Raw genomic sequence first — 22,473 nt, forward strand, 5'->3', positions numbered from 1 at the left:
ACTCAACTAAATAAACATTTGGTTATAAAGATTTTTGACCCACATGAATGGAGGTCGTTATTTTCAATATTTATAAAATTCAATTGCTGTTCGTTCTGCGAAAACTCAATAACTGCTGAACGAATTTATCTTATCTTGGTCTTGAAATGTTCGTAGAAGTCTAGAGCAGTTTAAAATGTGAGAAAAATTCGAATAATTGCCGGAAAAACACTAAAAACAGCCCTTTTCTTTTTCTCATATTAAAAGCTGAATGGATCTCGATGAAAAGCAAGAAAGGACAGACAGAGTTACTTCCGCATTTATAATATTAGTCAGGATGAAAGTTTAGGTAACCGACCAGGTGTGTGCAGAGTGGGGCAGGCGGCAGTGGTCTGCGTGAAGTATGCGTGGTGCAGATGGGGCGGAGCGCGCACGCAGAGGTCGCGCGCCTCGTCCCAGCCGCAGTGCGGGTCTGTGGCGGAGACGCAGGGCGCGCGGCTGCGGTACCGGCCGCACCGCTCCCCGCCCACACGCAACACGCCCCTCTCACTGCCTATGTACACTGACATCTGGACACAGTCACATACCGATATTACCTACAAATATACTTTAAAAAAACCTTAATTAGTAGCATACATGTTCTAGTAACAGATATCTTCAAAGAAACATACATACATCCATCTAAACATTCGCATTTATAATATTAGTAAGATAGAATTTTATAAGTAAACAAAGAGTTTCTCTGTTTCTTCATATTATTACAGAACTTTTTTTATTTAAAATAAACAGACGCAGGCGACTATATCCATGCTGAATTTAATAAAACGCCTATGTGTTCTTCCAGATATCTATACTAAATTTCAGCAAGATCTTTTTAGCCAAACTGAAGATATCTTCAAACAAACATCCATCCATCCATACATCTAAGCATTCTCATTTATACCAGCTGTTGCCCGCGACTCCATCCGTAATGATTAATGTCAAAATGTTAATTAGTAACCTACGTGTTCTTTCAGACTATGTTCTTCATAAATACAAAATTTTATCAAGATCCTTTGAGCCGTTGTGGAAACACCTTCAAACAAATATCCATCCATCCATACAAAACGGAAAGTAATGTTTTTTTGTGTAATATTTTTTACACAGTTTCAATATTACGTATTACTCATAAAATAATATTTACTTACCGTTTCTTTAACAAACTGCATTGCCATTATATTTATGCCGCCATTTGCATCTTTCAGTCTCCATATTTGTACCAAACATGCGCCTTCATATCTGGGCAGTATGGCCAACTTGATGACGTCACTGTTCTGTGTGGCAACGAACACGACTAGTTGTTTGTCCATCTGCTTGGTCTTGGTGACGTCAACGGTGACGTGTGTGAAGCGCTGTGACGTCACCTTGTAGACAGGCTCCCCGGATATGGGGCGGATTGATTCGTACATTAACTGATATCTTTGGAATTCCATTGTTTCATGTGTTCTGTAGCGAAATTAATAATTTTTTTTGTTATCTGTACGTGGGTATTGCAACCTAGGTTTAATAAGCCTTAATGTCTTAAGATGTCAGACAGTTGTATATCATGTGATATTTTTGCAGAAAAATGTAATATAGGAAGACAGGAAAGTCTAAGAGCTAAGTAATTTTAGACATTATTAGTTGGAATCCTTTAGCGGGAATGACGCGCTTTCATTACGAAGTCAAGTGTCAGAATGATTAGTGAGGGGACATAAACGGTGACATTTTAGTAAGGCTAGTGTTGCGCCAGTACACCGGCACAGTGTCGGATTATCTTCCTCACAGTTATGTGATTTTTTTGTTAGTAGTCTAAGAGCTAGGTAATAAAAAAATATACTGTAGTTGAGCTTATTCAACGTTGATATCAAAAGTATATGTGGTGGTACGGCAAACTAATATTTTACGATCTAAATCAAGCAGATAAAAATACGAAAAAAAATATTTCTTAAATTACTTGACTAAGGAAACGAGACAAAAAGAGACACAGTAAAAGAGAAGAGGAGACGGACCTGGTATCAGTAGCGCATCTAAAATGTTCCCTGGACTCGTGTGAGGGCGCGCGAGACTCCCAGGCGGAGGAGGGCGAGGTCTGCACCTTATAAGGGCCCTCGAAGGCCGCGCGTATATCCGACATATTGTAGATGCACACGGCACTGCCTGTTATACTGTTACTGTAAGAAATAACGATATTAAATTTAAAAAAAAGTTTTAAATCACAAAATTGAAATAAAACATGTGGTTTATGCTAAAATGTTATTTATAGCAAAGACAAGAAGGTTGAGAATGAAATAACATCTCTATCGTCAAAATTGGTTCGATAGTTTACTCTGTACGAGATTACAATGTAATTAACTCACATGAATAATTCTGGCAAAAGAACACAGGAAATCTATAGAAAATATGAAAGAGGATTTAAGCGTTCATAATACTTACGTAAGTGTGGTAAACGTAGCGACTAATATCTTTTCCTGGGGAATATATTCAACACTTTGAACCTCGTCGTAGTAGAAGGGGATGTCCCCGGGCACGGGACACGTCAGTCGTGCCTTTAAGAACGTGCTCCAATTGTGTCTCATGACGCGGTGCCCGCCAGAATCGTTTTTACATACGCGAGCTATTCTTGAATATATCGTCTGTGAATAAAAAGTGTTTTAAGTAAAATAATAATAATAGTAATAAACTTATATGAAAAAATGAGAGTCATTGAGCTGGGAGTCGCGTCCGCGAAATAATACCGGTCCCAATCACCCTAAGGAAGGGTCCCCAATGGGCTCGAAACTAGTCGGTGCCTCCACCGGATGAATATATTTGATTGTTTAGCCGTTTTTATATCAGTTTAATTCTCATTTATTTGTTTATGGGCTAACTATTTCTAAACCGGTTACTAATTTTGTATTTTCAATTAAAAATAAATGAGACGAAGTAAATCAAAGTACATTGAACCTTGGAACCATGTTTCCAATTAATTAGGAATACATAAATCGGTTTCAATTCGTGTTATGTTAATTGAAATATAAACATATTAAATTAAAAAGGTATTTACGTTTTAATGTAGGATATTAATATAAATAATATATTTTATTATCATTTAAATGTCAACAAACTGTTTAATTTATCGTGTGTTCAAATGTCTTACGTTAATGATAATTTAGTATTGACATTAAAATTTGTCAGTGAAAACTAAATTTAAACTTAAATAAATAAAATTCAGTTGATCTCAGAAACCATCGGTAAATCTGATAAATAAAAACTATCATAATTATATGTCAACTTGAGTTATTAGAGAGTTTTTACAAGTGCATTAAAATTATTGCGAAATCTAAATTGTCAGTCGAAATACTAAACTAGCTGTCGCCCGCGATTTTGCCCGCGGGGAATGGAAAAAACTTAATTAGTTTCTGGCAATTGTTGGAATTTTTCTCACCTTTTAAACCTTCCCTAGACCTCCACAAAAATTTCAAGACCAAGATATACCAAATAAATCCGTTTAGCCATTCTCGAAAATGTGGCAGTGTATATACCAACACTAGCCTTACTAAAATGTCGACGTTTATGTCCCCTCACTATTCACTCTGACACTGGACTTTGTAACGAAAGCACGTCATTCGCGTCAAAGGATTCTAATTAATAATGTCTTAAAATATATTGATATATATTTATGTCTCACCTTGCCGCAATTCAAATGTTCAACAGCGACCTCTCTGAACACAAAGTAGACGTAGTAATCGTCCTCGAAACTACCCACAAAGTGAGGTTCGTTCAGCCAATTAAGATCGTATTGAGTTGTACGCAGCATTCCCGTGTCCACAGTAGCTGCACCGCGACTCCTGAGGGAAAGGAATAGAATAAATTGTACTCAGAAACCTACACTAAGGGAGATTACAGTTAACGACATATATCGCCACTAGTTCCATGATTTCTTATTTAACTATGAAGTTAATGTAACTACGAACTTATTTTTGCAAATGTAATAACAATGAGGTAAGATATTTTGTAAAAAATGTTGTAAACAATCAACAGACGAGACGTTGCACGTAGACAAAACGTGTTTCGCATTCTAAACTGTAATAATATAAGTAAAAAAAGCAAGAAGTCTCAAGAAAGTTGGTGTTGCGTTTCTAAGGAAAGTGTTCTTAAGTGTTTGGAATGAATAATGTTACATAAATTGCCTCTTTTTTTACTTTTAAAACGCTTTGTGAATGTGTTTATTGAAGCGAAGTTCCACGATCTAGGAATATACAGTCAAGATGTAAAAATGCATCGACAATTCGTCTGATAAATAATTGACTCGGTACTCTTTGTATTAGAAACTTCCTTCTCCTTAATAAAGGAAAGTAGATAACACTTTACTCGTCAATCTTAATTAGGTAAAGGCTGACTAATACCCCGTAAATAGTAGGGTCAACATTATTTAGTAGTAATGGAAGAATATCATCATCATCAGCTCACTATAGGTTACTGAGTGCCCTTAGTGAGGAGTAACTAGGCCATAGTCAACCTGCCCAACGCTGGCCCAGTGAGGGTTGACTTCACACTTATATTTTTCTTCATACGAATATCGCAAAATATTTTTGACCCTTGTTGAAAGGTTGAATGATGTAATGGGTAGTTTACCTGGATATCGTAGTATCAGAGCTAGCAAAGTCAGTGGGCGTGCCCGCGTAGTACTCTCCATTGCTGGCCAGCAATGCGGTGACGTTGGAGTGCGGGCTGTGTGGACAGAGCACAACGCCCGGCAGCCATTCTGACACGTTCCTTATCTCCTCTATCTGGTTCACGGGAAAATTAAAAAGGGTAGTTAAGTGCTATGATTTATAAGCTTGGAAGTGGTCTTTTAGAACTAGCAGGGTTGTAGTAAAAATAACCGACTACGTGACGACTCCTTCCTAACCTAACCTAGTGTTTCTTGACAAGGAAGATTAGATTTAGATGTAGATATCATTGTACACTTACCTCTCTCCAACTGCACATCGGACTGAAAGCATTGGTTCCACAAGCTAATAGCTTATGACCGTACGACAGAAGAACTTTGATGTAATTGTGACAGTCTTCTTCCGTCTGCCCCTTCACTTGGCACAACCTCGTCTTCTCTGGAGCTGCGGGCCATTCTGAACGTTCTAGAGGTCTTAATCCTCGTAGTGACAATCGGTATAAAGTATCTCTGAAACAAACATCAACGTTTTAATATTAAAAAGACATAATTTATTAAATCTATTCTAATGTTACATTAGTACTAATAACTTGTATTAGTAATTTTACATATTGTATTGTGGGATATGGTGGTAATGCTGCTGAATACTGGCTTGGAAATACCTACACCAGACGTCCGCTCACGACGGTGGCTCGTATAATTCTGACTGATGATTCACTCAATGCTCCCGTTTTTGCTCGTGCGCGAGATACTATGATCAACTACCCTACATCGGTGTGGTCACATTTTTTGTTAATGTCTTTTTCTTCTTAAATATAATAATATCAAATTTATTGATATAAATAAAAGTACTTGTAACGCAGCTTTGTTTTAGTGAGCGTTGGTGTTCGAGAACAAAATCTCTGTATTTAACATGTCATCATCTCTGTCATTATCTTTGAAAAAACAGAGATATCAATATGTTTTAAACGGGGATTTCGGACTCAGAAACCCACGTTAAGTCGTATTAACAACAATGTATCTTTCGACGAGTATTTAACATATTAACGATGTCATTAAATTGACATATTAAGTGCAGAGTCTAATATAAGTTACTTAACCTGAATGTGTTCCGTTTATAATGTCGGAACTTGTTTCTATAGGAACATGTTTCAGCGGAACATATATTGCTCGTAGCTCAATGTACCTACGTTAATACGTCAATCTGGCAAGATAAAGTTATTGATTTCATGGTTACGCTTTTAATCTTATCTTTCAAAGTTAAAAGATAACAACTATTCATCATTTTACTGTTTAAGAATGCGAAGCTCTAAGTGACGTATGTGGTTAAAAAATTTAATGTTAAAGTCATATAAAATTGATCAACATTGTTTTACACCTAGCTGTCGCATGCGATTTCGTCTGCTTGGAATTCAAAAAACTTAATTAGTACCCTATGTGTTCTTCCACACTATGCTCTACGTATATGCTAAATTTCATCAAAACCGGTAGTGCCGTTTTGTAGGTACCTTCAAACAAAAATAAATTCATGCATACATCTTAACATTTATAATATTAGTAACATAAGTTAAATTTAATTTTTAAGTACAAACTGGTAATATAACTCAAGTTTTTCCAAGTAAGCACTTACTTGTAACTTAAGTAAACAGTTAAGTATTATAGGTTAGATCTTAGACATGTCTTAATTGAATTGTTAATCAGTAGCGCAGTGGATGTTATTGCTGCTTGATTTGATAACATGTCGTTAATGTTTATAACTCAAATGCAAAATACTAGAAAGTAGCACACAAGTTTATGGAACATTTCTAGAATAGATTTAAGGCTAGATATAACATGCAATTTTGTCTGTATCAACATTTTTAAAATTGTAGATTGCTTTAAATAAATTTTGAAGTTATTGTCATCTTACTTATATTATAAATGCGAATTTTACGATGGATGGATTGATGAATGGATATTTGTTTGAAGGTTATAGGCTGAACGGTTCTCAATGAAATTTGGCATACATATAGAACATAGTCTTTAAGAACACATAGGCTGCTGATTTTGTTTTTTTTTTCAATTCCACGCAGACTGTCGCGGGCGACCGCTAGTAACTATTTAATTAAAAAAGTACCTAAGCTTTTATGGACCGTGGATGTGATATTTTAGTGAAGGTCTTACATTGAATAATTTAATAGGAATAACTACTTTAATAAACAAAATAACTTATAGTTATACACTTTAAGGTCGTTCGAGTTACAGTGGAAACGTACCTTAACCAGTAGAGTTAAGTTATGCAGAATTTAAATACATAACATACTTGCATAGGACGTGATTGCACTACGAGTTATCAGATTTCATTCTTTATTACAAGCTAGTAGCAAATGAATGAACATATTAATGGCTCCCATACACGGACAGTTTCAAGCAATCAGAACATGACGTTCGCAACTAAGTGCAGTTTGCTGTCGCTTTTAAACATGCTGCTATATTCCGATTGCTAGTTGACCGTGTACGGTCGCCCTTAGATGTAAACTAGGAAGTTGATTACTGTAATATATCGATAAAAATATGTCAATGTTTTAATAGTAGTGGAAAATATTTAACCTTAATGGGAAGGTTGACTCGGAGACGAGGGTAACAAAATTTTATAGTTTCCAATGAAAATAAAAATGAACTGTAGCCCGCGATTCCGTCCAGAGTATTAGAAAACACATAATAAGTAGCCTATGTGCGCTTTCAGACTAAGCCAAATTTTATCCAATTCCTTAGAGCCGTTCTGGAGATACCTTCTAGCAAACGTCCATCCATCCACCAATATTTTAAATATTAGCATTTATAATAGTAGTAAGATAAGTAGAATTCTGCGTTTTTAAGAATTATTTTGTTGAGTCTTCAAACATTTTCTTTTCTTACAAAAAATTACCAAATGTTACTCACGTCAAAGATTAATAAAGGTCAGAATACAATTATTTGCACTACAAAAAACACGTAATATTTTTTTGAATTAACATCTGACGAACTGCAGATCACCTAATTGCTATCTAGTCTTACCGTTAGTCTCAATTGTGTTATAGATTAATTGATGTACTAGTAAAAACATGAAAGGTATATCCCGTTAAATTCAATACCGTATAAGGTTCTGAGGGAATGGTACGGTTATCGTACACCCGTTCCTTGCCCGACTATTATTAGCCTGTCATAACTGTATGTAGGTGGACCTGACTAGTCTGATGTACCCGACTATAAATCATGTTACTATCACTTTGTAAATATCGACAGTATGAAATATCACTAGGTTTATAAAAGCGTCAGATTTTTTATTATTCATCAAACATAGATTTATTATATTAACCCTTATAATACAGAAATGTGCCTAATTATTGCAGTAACATATAAGTTTACAATTTTACGACGTCTTTGCGAGTTTATAAACTGGCGATAAATGAATGTTTCAGTTCAAAATTTACAATTTATAATTCTGATTAGTATGATAATCAATTGACGAAGTTCACGAATTGACTGTAGCATGTACAAATCCTGTGAAGCGAAGTGACAGTTTCAAGATTTTGTTTGCGGTCGCTTTTGAAACCGGAGAAGCGATCGAGATCTGATACAATCAAGACATGCACCCGTTACATGCTAGAGTAGAATATAGGAAATTCTAGGAAGTCTAGATTTAAGACTTGTCAATTACATTTCACGGAAGACTTGAACTGGACATTTGAGCGTGACATTATGTGCATGTTAATAGTTTTTTTTAGATTAATATTGTCTTGTTCGGATCAATTAATTGGAATTTAAAATATTCTGTAATGTCTTTTGACAACATTTTTATCTATTAAAAGATTAGTTCAGTTCTCAAAAACTAAAACAATAGACCCTTCTTCCAATATAGCTTTATCGTAAGTTTCCTAATTCCATCTTAAAGTGATATACTACTGTCCGTGTCACTTTAATTAAAACATATTGTTATCTCTCTTTTTTAAACGATAATGAAAGGGATAACAATATTTATCAATACAAATATTTCGGCAGCGAAATTTTATAGACAAATTAGCAGTCGTCTGCAACTCCGTTCACGCGGAATTAAAAAAATACATAGTAGCCTTTGTGTTTTTTCAGGAATTGTTCTACACCTATGCCAAATTACAATTCTAGAATAACAATGAATCAATCATTCATTCATCCATCCATCCAAACATTCGTGGTTGTAATATTAGTAAGTAAGATGTAAAAAGTGGTTACCTTTATATATAATACTAGATAAATCAGAGTTTTAAAAGAATTAGATAATCGTAAAACACATTAGGGTTAGTACACACTACCAAGTTACAAAGACCTTTGATCGGCACCACTTGTTCAAATACGTTGTTACAATGGTTAAACATAACACAAAGGGTTATTGAAAACGTTCATATACCCTTTTGATGTAAGCCGCGTTTTCACATAGATATGAAATGCAATCGAGTAAACTTCACACTTTAAAAGTGAAAGATACAAATTCTAATAAAACGTGGGTGTAAAATCTGTTTAAACACGTATACTTCGAGCACCTTCAAAGGTGTTACTGACTGGTTGTTAACTTTGCCTATTAATAATCGGACTAGGCAACTGTTAACTCGTTGATTTTCAAGATAGCGGAGCACATCTGTATATTTGACATGTAGTCGCAATGCCATAGACGACTCGCGTCGACGATTCAACGTTGTGTATACGGAGCGCGAGCGACGCGAGATTAGCGACGCAAGGATATTCGTTATTACTTAAGTTTTATGTAGATACAGGATGTCAAAAATTTCATAAAATAATGTATTACATAAAAGTCAAACTGAGCTTTTGAACAACTAAATAATTCTATTACCAGCAATAAAATTTACAATAGCATAATTTAAAACATAAAACACACTGTATACTGCCAGTTGTTAAAACACATATGTTTACAGTCGACGCACGTAGAATATCGGTTTAGTGTTTAAACACGTACTAGAATAAATAACAAGAAGGCTAACATTTAGTGCAAATGTGATTTATGTGAGTACATTATAGAGTAAGAAAAAGGGTGGGAAGGGAAAGATGACTGAGTTAGGCCTCCGAGACGCAGTGCAGCAGCAGTGTAAGCCTACTTTTAACGTTGCAAATGAAGTGAGCTGAAAGCAGCTTTCGAAGCGGCATTTCACATTCGCTACGGTCAATAATTGATAGAAACCACCGACATCGTGCAAATAGCACCGATCATTTACTTAAGTAAGCTCAAACATTTTGTAAGTCAAAGCTAAGGATTGATTATTAAAAATACTTCTAAAGTATTAAAGGTGATATAACAAATAGTAGACAGTAAATATAATCAACTTTTATTTAACCTACAGGTTGTTTAGACAGTTCTATGTTAGTACTACTTTTAACACTAAAAAGATTTAAAAAAATATCTAGTACTAGTTATCCGCGAGTTTGTCCGCGCAAAATTAAAAAAATAACTTATTTAACAGCCTATGTGTTCTTCCAAGCTATGTTCTACATCTATGCCAAATTTCAGAGATTCATGCAGCCGTTCTCGTGATACCTTCTAACAGACATCCATACAACCAAACATTCGGAATATATTAGTAAGAATTTAAGATTAATTAAGAAGTAAGTTTTATAACTACTAATTAGTTATAGTATTGTAAATAGATAAATCTACACTAAGGGGACGACTTATCTGTGATTCAGTTAAGTATTTGAATGTTTAATAATGCGCGAATAAGGAGAAATCTTACTTCTCCCTCATAAATAAAACATATTAATCTAACCTAACCACACCATTACAGTAATCGTAATAGCTTGTCAATGACACATTTTACCCGTGTTAATTTCAAGTTTATATGTAATTTATACTAATGCCTTCCTTATTACCATCAGAATGACTGTCCGTACGTATTGATGATAGAATTACATCTCTAGTGCATATCCGAACCTAATGCTTTCACAGCAGGGCAGAATAGAGTGACAGAACAGACTGCTAGCTTGAACGCATAAATGACAAAACGTTCCAATAGTAATACTGTACTATCTACTGCTCTGCCAACCCACGTGTGAAACTAACATAAGTGCCAGAGCAAATGCATTAGCGAACTAAATACAGGGAGATAGCAGGGTCATCGGAAATTATTTATTTTATAAGTAACTAAACATGAAAAGTTGCGACGTAAATGCAACGTCTTAGAATTTATATTTGAAAACAAGTTACTTTGCTATTAAAGCTACATGACGTCACCATTAGTACATAAATGAATGCCTGCTTTAGAAAATCATCGGTTTGAGGAATATTTGTAAAACGTATACAAGTAGAAAATGGATCAGTGTCTAACGCTAGTACAAATCGTTATAATTTCATCATCATCTTATTGTACGTCCCCACAGTAGGGCTCGGAGCCTACCCTGAGATAGGAGTGACTGGGTCATAGTCAACCACGCTGGGCCAGCTCTTCTCAGACATGTGCAGGTTGCAACACGATGCTTTCTTTACCGTAAGAACGTCGGATAAGTGTACAATGTACAATTTGCAATAAAGATATTGCCTCAAATCTTATACTCGCGTTGAAAGACAGTATCGAAAGTAGTATGATATTTTCTCAGTAAAATAAATAACGTCTGAGAACCTCAGACTCTTGGACTATATGTTCGCTTGCCGCATACTTACCGCTACTTCGCTGGAATCTGCGTGGGTAATGGAATAATTTGACGCCAAGAATGACATGGCCACCTAGACTGATACCGTCTTTATTATTATTGTTATAAAATACTATTATATTCTAATTTTAATGATAGATCGATTTAAGTAGAATTTAAGGGATTATCTTAAAACGCTTTTTATATTCAGTTAATTATTTGTTCAAAAAAAGAGACGAGAAGAAAGTTTTTGTCTCATTCACGTAACGAAATAAACGAAATCGCAACGACCTTCTAAATTACTATAATTTGACTAAATCTATTCGTAGAATAAAACTTTCATATTAAGTTAGGTTTCCACTACCAAAACAGTGTTACAAAAATGATATACCCATAACCCAATCCTTCGTGTTTCTAAAAAAATATTTTTGAAGTAGATTCTCACGGTTGGTTTCTGATTATAAGGCCTTGTTCTGGACTGAGTCATATAAAAAAATAATAAATATCCCATGTCCGTGTCCTGGCTCTAAGCTATTTTTAATCTTACTATTATTATAAATGCGAATGTTTAGATGGATGGATGTTTGTTTTATACAGTATGTTTAATTTCAATTCGAAAATCGAACACTTAGATTTCGTGTGAATTCATTCACTCATTTTTTTTTTCGTTGAATAAAACTTTCATATTAAGTTAGGTTTCCACTACCAAAACAATGTTACAAAAAAGACATTCTCATTCCCCAATCCTTCCCTGTCTCTATAAAAAAATTAAAGTAATTTCTCACGGTTGTTTTCTGATTATAAGGCCTTGTTCTGGACTGAGCGTTGTGATGGCAACACTCTTAACGGCACACGTGTTCTGTACGGAGGCGGTTGTAAAATAATATAAGTATTTACCACAAAAGCCGATCGCCCACTTATATACGTACGTGTCTCTATTACAATACATTTTTTTATATCTAAAACTAGCTGTCGCCCGCGACTTCGTCCGCGTGGATATAAAAAAAACTTAATTAGTGTAGCCCACTCTTCCATCCATCTAAACATTCGCATTTATAATAAAAAAAGTAAGTTAAATAAAAAGCAGCTCCTCAAGGCATAAATTCGAAAAAAATAATTAAAAAAATCAATAAATAGTATCCTATGTCCGTCTCCTGGCTCTAAGCTACCTTCTCATCAATTTTCAGCCATATCGGTAAATCCGTTCTTGAGTTGTAAATAGTGTAACTAACACGATTTTCTTTTATATATAGATTAGCTTGTATGTAGCTTCGCAAGAGGGATTATCTTTATTTTTTACATTTGTTTAACAGTTACTATAGATAGCTACAGGAGGTACCGTAATCAGTGCAATAAATCTAGATTTTTTTTAACATCCTAATACAACAACAATACTTTCTTGGATTTTCTTGCACATACTTTTCGTTATCTCATTTACGTCCCTACTTAAAAGTTCAAATATATCTTACTAATATTATGAATGTTTGGATGGATGTATGGATGTGTCTATAAATGCTGAATTGATAAAGATGAAATTTGGCATACATATAGAACATAGTCTGAAAGAACAAATAGGCTACTAATTATGTTTTTATTTAATTCCACAAGCGAGAGTCGCGAGCGACAGCTAGTCTATAAATTCGTGCAGTCAACATCATCAAGTAGTGAACATTCACACACGCAAACCTTTTAACGCAATTATTATGTCACTCGACGTGACAATCAAAGTAATCAACATCTATTTCAAACACGCGTAAGGTTTGGGTCCAACAGACGCGTGCCGTCAAATTAAACCTTGTTATGAGTTCGTTTACCTGTGAGTGTGGAAAGGCGTTGAGTAAACGCAAACGAGACTGTACTTTTGATATGCAACTGACTATGTAATAAACGAATAGTTAAATATGTCGTTTAATTAAAAGAGGAACTAAATAAAGTAACAGTGTGGCATAAAAGATAAAACTTTGAGTAAATTAAGATGATTTTCGGTGCTCTAAAATAAAAGAAGAAAAACTAATAAGGTTTTATGTTCTTACTAGCTTTCGCCCGCGGCTCCGACCGCGGGGAATTACCAAAAACATTATTAGTAGCCTATTTGTTCTGCCAGACTGTTCTATATCTGTCAAATTTCATCAAAATCCATTGCGCCGTTCTGAAGATATCTTCAAACAAACATCCATCAATCTAAACATTCGCATTTATAATATTAGAAGTAGTACCAGTGTTTAAAGGAAATTAATTTAAATAATAATCAAACTTATCTTGAAGATTTCGTTAAAGTTGAGTTGTAAGGATTTTGGATACATCCAAATAGATTGACGTATCAAAATGGGGTATTTAAAAAAAAATTTACAGAAGTCAAACATGACTTTTAAAGTTTAAATAATGATAACTTTAAATATTGATTCAAAGTTTAAATCGTAATATATACTATCGAAAAGTTTACGCAACATCACATAGAAATGCAAATATCACCCGTATATCTATAGTAAATAAGATCATTATCGTATTTACTAAGTATTTAACGGTTTAAATGTAAACTTTATTAGTAAAAGCAACTGTATTTCAATTTAATAAGGTTTATATTTGAATGTGGGTATGATAGTATTAGAGTCCTAATAGTCCGTCACCAACCTGTAGTGATAACACTATTTGGTATCAACAGAGCAGGTGAATGACTCAGGTATTTGTATGCAGGGCCATTAGGCTGTGTACACAGGTTATCAAAATTGAAATTACTTTATGATAGTGTGTACGAAGTATGAGTAAGTTATAATAAATTAAAAAAAATGAGGCGAGAAGTGTTTTCCGTCTACACTAGACCTAATGTTAAGCTATTTTGTTTTGTTTGTTTGGTAGAAATCAACCTTTTGAGCCATAATATACTACTAGCTGTCGACGGCGACTCCGTTCGTGCGGAATAAACAAAACTTAATTAGTAGCCTATGTTCTATATCTATGCCAAATTTAATCTACATCAATGCAGCCGTTTTTAAGATACTTTCTAACAAACATCCTTTCATCCAAACATTCGCTAAATTTGCATAAAACTTGGAGGTTGCAGTTATGGCGACATTTTTCCTTATACGAAAGCGTCTAGATATGTAACATAGTTCCCACGCTGTTGTGAATATATCATACGTGGGTTGTTACAGTCCCCTGAGGCATATATCATTTGATGGACCACTTCCTTTGTAAGATATATAACATACATCGCCAGTGGCTAAGAAAGTTAATAAAAGTGTTAGTTACTGATATGATATAGACTAGAAAGGTGCGGTAAGTGTCCGGATATCCGTAGTTTCTGTCTACACCTGTAGAACACGGGTGTGATAATGTAGATAACATTTTAGTGACACCGTTGAAAAGCAAATATGTCGTTTACGTTCTTTTTAATTGCCACTGCATTATCATTTGATGTTTATACAAACAAAAACAAACAAAATAATAATTAAAGGCTTACATGACATTCTATAAAATAAAATTTCAATAAAGTCAGCAAATGTCAACTATAATTAAGAAAATAAACATTTTTAAACATGCTTATCTTAACCTCTATTTTTTGTATTTTCAAGCATAATACACAGACTAATAACAGAAAATTATGACAGATAATTTAAAATTACGCTACCCTTAAAGACTTAAAACACGAGTGAAACCGCGGAACGCAACTAACATCATACTTTATCTAATTATTACAAACGATAATACATGGTCCGTGTAATCGATACGCTGCGGCTATCTCGTGTTTCTAGGTCAGATTGTGGTTCGTATAAAAATTTGTGATAATAAGCTAATGACGAAAAGGAAATTTAATATTTACATTACTCTGTGGTTTTACTATAACTCGTTTTTATCAAACACTTTCATATCTTATTCAAACTTTCGTGAGACATTATACTAAACTGATACAAAAATGGCTAAATACTCACGTATATTCGTCCGGTGGCGGCACCGACTAGTTTCGAGCCCATCGAGGGCCCTTCATTAGGATGAGTGGTACTGGTATTATTTCGCGGACGCGGCCCGTCGCTCACTGTGCGCCTGCGCTCTTAGGTCGCGTCCGACGCGAAACTAGTTAGTGCCGCCACCGGACGAATATACGTGAGTGTTTAGCCGTTTTTATATCAGTTTACTTTCATATCTATCTTTTGGTTTAAACTTCGAACATTACCCGTAAAGATTTCTGACGTGTCTATGGTATAAAAAACTGAACGTCACATGTTTTTTTAATTAATATCAGTGGGCTTAGCTCGAGTGTTTATAACAAGCGTCATCGTAATCGACATTTGTGCGTAAATTACGCCAAATCTTATATTAATTTTGACATAATTCAGGATAAATATACGATGACGCTTAACGCGAAAATCTATAACTTACTATCGATTTAAGGTGAACACCGGTTTTTTAGTGTGACAAGATTTTGTACTAACAGTAAATTTTAAAACCAAATATACCTAACTATCCATATTCCTACGAAAATCCTTGGAAGATATCTTACTTATAGGAAGGTTACAATAGAAGGGACATGCATAGTTCATGCACATAAAATTACTTGTATTACAGTATTATAGTAAATATAATTTTTGTTACTAACCTCGCCCCAACGATGACCTGATCTCTCGCAACGTCAAAGAGCAGCTGAGTGAACGCACGCGCTTCTTTATCTTCAAACATATCGCTGTCCGTCGCCAGTAGGTCTGCCGAATAAAATCTTTATCAATATACGTAAATAAATATACCGATATACATATCGAGGCGAAAATTCCTTGTTGCTTTAATGCATATAATTTAGGACACAGTTATTTGATATTTTATTATATCTCTTTGGTAATACTTATCATTGCTATCTTTTTTATATTTTTTACGATGTGTATATGTCGGTCATAAATATATGTTGGTTTGTATTGTAATAAATGAAAGATAAAATTTACAATTACGTGTCATAACTTCACACTTTGTCTTAGCAATTCTTCTCAACAATTATTTACACTAAATCATAAAAGAAAAACTACGCACACCTTTTGCTATTTGAATCTTTGCATATAAGATTTTAATTGAATTTTGATGAAAGATTTTACTATGGTAATAATTTATTAATGCCCGGTTTATTATATTCCAGTCCAACGGTTGATTACAACAGGTAACATGTAAAGTCATACTGGATTGCCATGTGAGGGTTCCAAAGTGGATTCACAAGTTTTCACTTATAATCTAGCTGAATTTTGTGATTGCTGGACTGGAATACTGTAAACGTATATTTTGCGCGTGCAATTAGGCGAAGGACACTATCTTAGTATATGATATCACCAACCTAAATTATCAACTATCAACAGCATAAAGTCCGACTATAATACAACCATTACGACCACTATCTACAAAATGACGCACGTAAAGTCAATTTAATCTCTATGCTAAGCATATTGACTCTGAGACACCGATGGTGTTGGTTTTTTAATTAAAGCCGTTTGTCTTTTGTTTTTTTTTTCATAAACACGACCAGTGAAAACGCACACGCATTAAAGTTAATGTATTGTTAAATAGCGACGCCTCTGTGTTTGTGTGTCCGACTTTATGGTCATTAATTATGATTGGTCAAACAGCCTCTAGACTATTTTAATGGCCGTCTGCGACAATTTGAACTTTTTAGGCTTACATTTAGTACGAATTGATTTTTTGCTTTGATTTTTCGACACGTGTCTTTTACCTAATAACAGTAACAGACAGCTAAACTAATTCTTTGTCCGAGGTAGCTGCCAGCTCTTCGGTCCCCTGTGATGTCGATAATTTTTTTGGATATGTCTTTAAAAAGTCTTAAAGCGAAATCTTAATCTTAATTCTATTTTGTGTTGTCAGAGGTATGTACCGTGTACCGGAACACGTATAAAAAGAATAATTGCAATAAGCGATCGTTTATTTTGGGCGTTCGGCCTCCGATCGTAATTGACATGACGACCCTAATGATGAAATCTTAACAAACGAAATATTAGACAATCTCGGACACTATTTGTTAAATTGGAAATGTTTAACACCACAAGACAAATAAAAAAAAACATTTAAATTGAGAAAGTTATTTTGTATTATTTTAAACCTACTTAAATTCAAAGTAATAAACTAGCGACCGCAGACCTGAACATTTGATATAAATTCCAGTTTGATACCTTCACGCGTTTTTTAGATAAAAGGGTCTTGACAGACGGACGGACGGACAACCAAGTGATCCTATAAGGGTTCCGTGATCCTATAAGGAACCCTAAAAATTGTTACAATTACAATGTTCAGATTTAACTTTGTCTAAAGCTCGATGTGGATGCATAGTATTACTTTAAAATATAAAATGTGCCCTTTAAAACATAAAAACTTATAAACACACTGTTTTAATAGTAGAGAATATTTCCCATCACCATAAAATATGCTCTTTGTGTAAAACAATGGAACATACTCTGATATATTGGAGGCGAAGTATAGCAAAGCATAGCATTTGTGAGTATAACTCACCTTGACGATTTATTATCCTGAAGTCATCTTCGGGAAGATCACCCTTGCTCAAAGCGCCGAGCAAGATCAGCGTCGCCACTTTGTATATAAACATCTTTGTTGTTATTTGAATATCTGTAAAGAAAACAAAAGTAAATCACATCATATAATTAAGTAAATCGTGGGTTTCCGATACCAAATTCTAAAAGATAAATTATAACTGCATGTTATATGCATTTCTATATCTAGATATATTTATAAGTTACTAGTACTAGTAATACTAGCTTTTGCCCACGAGTCCATTCGCATGGGATTAAAAAAAAACTTAATTATTAGCCCATATGTTCTTCGCGAGATCCATGCAGCCGTTCTGGAGATATCTTCAAACAAATATCCATCTAAACATTCGCATTTATAATATTAGTAAGATATATTTTAGCTTTTACAGATTTTATTGCCCACTCAGAGTCGTAGTTTCTTAATCGTTAAATAGTACGGTTTACTTAACATTTTACAATTCCTTAGTGTATTAACCAAAAACTGATTCATTCACTTTGTAAGTTTTTAAGGATTCACCGAAAACTTTCTCTATTTTATCGCCAATTCGCAAGTTTAATTTTTTCCATATTTTAACATTATCGTGGGAATTTCCTTTCTATTTGGAACTCAATTAAATAACAGAGATATTTTAGATTTTTTCTTAATGTTAGTCATATAGTGAAACAATTTAGTCTGTGAGTTTGCATAGACAGACAGGTCTACGCGAAACAGGTTTCTAATTAAGAACTATCTAAATCTTATGAGTTATAAATAGCGTTATATTTATTTTAACAAAAAAAAAATTAGTGTATGCTTGAATCTCGTTCAATAATTAAGATTAAGCAAAGCCGACAGATGGCGCTGCTAACTCATTCGAGAAGATTTAAGTTACCTTTACATAGGTGCGTCCCGGAGGCCTAATTTAGTACTCTTTCCCTTCCCAACCTCTTTCTTATAAGGAAAGGATGGGAAGTGTAAGTGGACTTTCCGGATGAGAGGATGCATGGGAAGGGAAAATATTTTCTTTCTGTGCATTCTCTCCTCCGTCGATTAAAGGTAGGCAAGCATATGCAATTTCGTATGTCTATGGGCAACGGTCACTTCGCTATTTCAGCGATTTCAGGTGGCCGCTCGCTCGTTTGCCACCTTATGATAAAAAATCTATGGATTTAAAACACTAGATGTAAACTAAGATCAATACATTTGCTACAATCAGAAGCAAGGGTCAACTAGTGTGTGTACTATCATTCATCTTCGTTAATGCACTCCGTGTACTGAATTATTTTGACCTACTTTCAAACTCTAATAGCGAGTTACTAAATGTTAAAACGCTTTTCGGTAACACGAACATAACAAAAGTGTTCAATTGTTTGCTCTTTTTATTTATACTTATTACTATTATCTTCTAATAGTAATAACTGGGTGACGACCGCGGGTTTGTCCGTCTATGAGTTTTTCGAAACTATGCTCTACATCTATGCTAAATTTTCTCGTGGTTCGTTCAGCCGTTTTGGAGATACCTTTTAACAAATACATCCATCTAAATATTCGCATTTATTATAAATACTAGCTATTGCCCGTGACGCCGTCCGCCCGGAATTAAAAAAAAAACTTAATAGTTTATGTGGTTTTCCATACTATGTTCAACATATACGCCAAATTTCATCGGGATCCATTCAGCCGTTCCGAAGATACGTTCAAACAAACATCGATCCATCCATCGAAACATTCGCATTTATCATATTAGTAGTATAAATTATATAAGTAAATCAAAGCTCTATCCAAGCGATGATTTAAGCTGACACTTGTATTGACTATTCAATATACTTATACGTATTATTTCGTAATTAAGAGTGGTATAATAAATTATTTTAAACACGCTTCCGTACATTCAATTGCAGGCGAGTTTAAAACAGGTGAAGTGGTAACAGTGATAAGAAACAACGTTCTAATCCCGAGTTATTGATGCACTCGAAATTTTTTCTTTTATCGATGTTGCAACGATAAATTATTCTTACCAACTAACCATTAAAAAAAACATAATAAAAATAACAAATCTAACTGAAAATATAAATGCGAAAGGTTTTACTTAATTCCAGGTGCCCTAAATTGACGTGGACAAAATTTGGAACAAAAATTAGTCTCTAATATAACAGAAAACTTATTCAATTCTTAATTTAATTTCCATCAACTCTATTGAAGTGGAAAGTAACAAATCAATTAAAAACAAAAGGTTACATTAAACCTAGTAACAATATTTCAAATAAAATAACTTCGACTCATTTCAAAATCTGACCTCAGGGGCGTCTATCCTTTGCTTGCGTGGGCAGGCTGGGACCTTAACGACCCGTTGTTTCCATTTCCCATGCAGTAACAGGATTAACATTGTTTGACCTCAAGCAGGTAACACAGATCTGACCTCAATGTCAATCACACTGCGGATAACCGCCGTGTTTTCAATAAACTTTACTTGGAATTTGATATTAAATTCTGTCACGCTGTTGACCTGAAGGGCATAGGTTTTCAATTTGCACACACTTTATTATGACTGTTTTATTATTTACTAATCGATTTTATTATTATTTATTATACTTTGTCGTATATCTCTTACTAATTTTATACAGTGTGTCCGAAAATTCAACGATAAAAAGGTAATAGTGTATAGCCAGATCGATAACTACACGGGGAAAAATACAAAAAAAAATCCAACTCTTTTTGTTTAAAAGTTACATTAACTTTTGTAACTTTTCTTATAATTTAATATCCTCCATCATATGATTAGACACTTTGGCTATTATAAATAAGAAGATATTCCTGCAATCAAACTTAATTAATTAAACTTTCTAATATATACAATAAAGTTTAGATGGATGGATGTTAGATCTCTAGAAGGGCGCAACGGATCTTGATGAAATTTGGCATAGACGTAGAACATAGGCTACTTACTAAGTAATAAAAGCCACAGCTGTTAATCTCTTGGCCTTTCATGTAAATTCAGGAACTTAAGCGTATAATTCTAAACTGGTTATCTCTGTATGAATAATATTTAATACTCTATATAGGGAGCGTCGGTGGCTCAGGGGTCACGCACTTGACTTGCAATCTGCAGGTCCTGGGTTCGAATCCCGCCATGTACCAATGTGTTTTTCGATTTCCGATTTACATACATATGTACATTCATCCGATGTTCTTACGGTGAAGGTAAACATCGTGATGCAACCTGCACATATCTGAGAAGAAATTCAAAGATAATGTGTGAAGTCAACCAACCCGCACTTGGCCAGCGTGGTAGACTATGGCACAATCACCCTTAACTTAGGGTAGGCTCCGAGCACCTCGGTGGGGACATATAGTGAGCTGATGATGACTTTATATAATAAGCAAAACATAGTTATTTTTTAATATATAAGTTGAAGTGTACTAACAAATACTTTGTAATTTGTGGATTAAACGATTTATTTTATTTATATTTGATAACATATCATGTCGATTGACCTGCTTTGATAAGAGCACAGTTTACTCAGCGGTAGTAACTCTCAACTGATTAGCTGATACGTGTTATCAATATCTTGCAAGTAATTATAACGAACACTCGAAAATGTACGAAGTAAATATTTTAAGAATCGATAACCTCATAAAGTTCACTGACATTGTATTTAATTAAAAAAATAACTACTAACCGCCGGTTTTTAAAACCTAAATCCACTTTTAAAACATATTGTTAACTTAATTTGTTAAACTAACTTAACTAGCATCCCAAAGCAATCAGGGACCCTGATTGCTATTGGGATGCTTCAACAGTATTCCGTAGATACGTACACGTAGACACGGAAGACCCTGTTAAAGGGTCCTTTCACGGAATATGATGTTTAGGGGCCCCAACTTGAAGAAGAAAGTAGCAGTAGGGAGAATTCATCAAAATTAACTCTGAAAATATCTGTTTAAACGATTTATATGTTTAAGAATCATGTTAAGGCTCTCCAAGGTCATACTTTTTAAATTCATAAACATATGTCTCTCTCATTCTGTTTAAAAAAAATGAGACAACACATTTTTGTATAGACATTTCAACGTTGACAACCCCGGACATGTTTATTGAATACGTGCCTTTAAACATGTAAGCCACAATCGCTTGTAATATACAGACATAAATATATATATGTAATATAACTATTATAACATGTAAACATACGAACAATGGACTCTCTCAAGACTTGCTGAGCGAATAAGAAAGCTACTGTTTCTTGGAATAGGTCGAGACGCTACGGTGACAAATATATCTAAAAGTTAAGGACAGTATTGTTAAAATATTTAATTTATTAACAAGACACTATTTAAAAAAAATATAATTGAAAATTCCAATAAAAGCGTCGACGGCTTTAGGGGTTCGAATGCCGCCATGTACCAACGTGTTTATTTTACATATGTACATTTATCCGACGTTCTTACGGTGAAGGAAAACATCGTGATGCAACCTGCACATATCTGAGAAGAAATTCAGATATGTGTGATGTAAACCCGCACTGGTGCAGCGTGGTTGACTATGGCCTAGTCACCCCTAACTTAGGGTAGGCTCCGAGCCTCTCGATGGAGACGTATAATGATTTTAACATCAAACCGTAATCTTATAGTGTTCGTAATTACTTGGCTTTTAGTTTAAACGTACGACTTATCGG

The 22,473-nt window shown here is 34.4% G+C and overlaps 1 protein-coding gene across 1 annotated transcript in view; it reads right to left on the minus strand.

Annotated features, from left to right (window-relative positions):
* The window catches only part of Sema5c (Semaphorin 5c), a 30,178-nt gene that overhangs the window by 2,194 nt on the left and 5,511 nt on the right, over positions 1-22,473 (minus strand). The window contains exons 2-10 of the mRNA XM_013310368.1: positions 17,780-17,893; positions 15,879-15,981; positions 4,954-5,161; positions 4,615-4,769; positions 3,668-3,827; positions 2,434-2,633; positions 2,010-2,171; positions 1,167-1,464; positions 338-548 (exon numbers count right to left, since the gene is read on the minus strand). Coding sequence (XP_013165822.1) covers positions 338-548; positions 1,167-1,464; positions 2,010-2,171; positions 2,434-2,633; positions 3,668-3,827; positions 4,615-4,769; positions 4,954-5,161; positions 15,879-15,981; positions 17,780-17,873 — 1,591 coding nt within the window. The 5' untranslated portion in view covers positions 17,874-17,893. The remainder of the gene's footprint in view (positions 1-337; positions 549-1,166; positions 1,465-2,009; positions 2,172-2,433; positions 2,634-3,667; positions 3,828-4,614; positions 4,770-4,953; positions 5,162-15,878; positions 15,982-17,779; positions 17,894-22,473) is intronic.

Source organism: Papilio xuthus, unplaced genomic scaffold (genome assembly GCF_000836235.2).
Source record: "Papilio xuthus unplaced genomic scaffold, Pxut_1.1 DF827714.1, whole genome shotgun sequence".
In the NCBI taxonomy this organism is placed as follows: domain Eukaryota; kingdom Metazoa; phylum Arthropoda; class Insecta; order Lepidoptera; family Papilionidae; genus Papilio; species Papilio xuthus.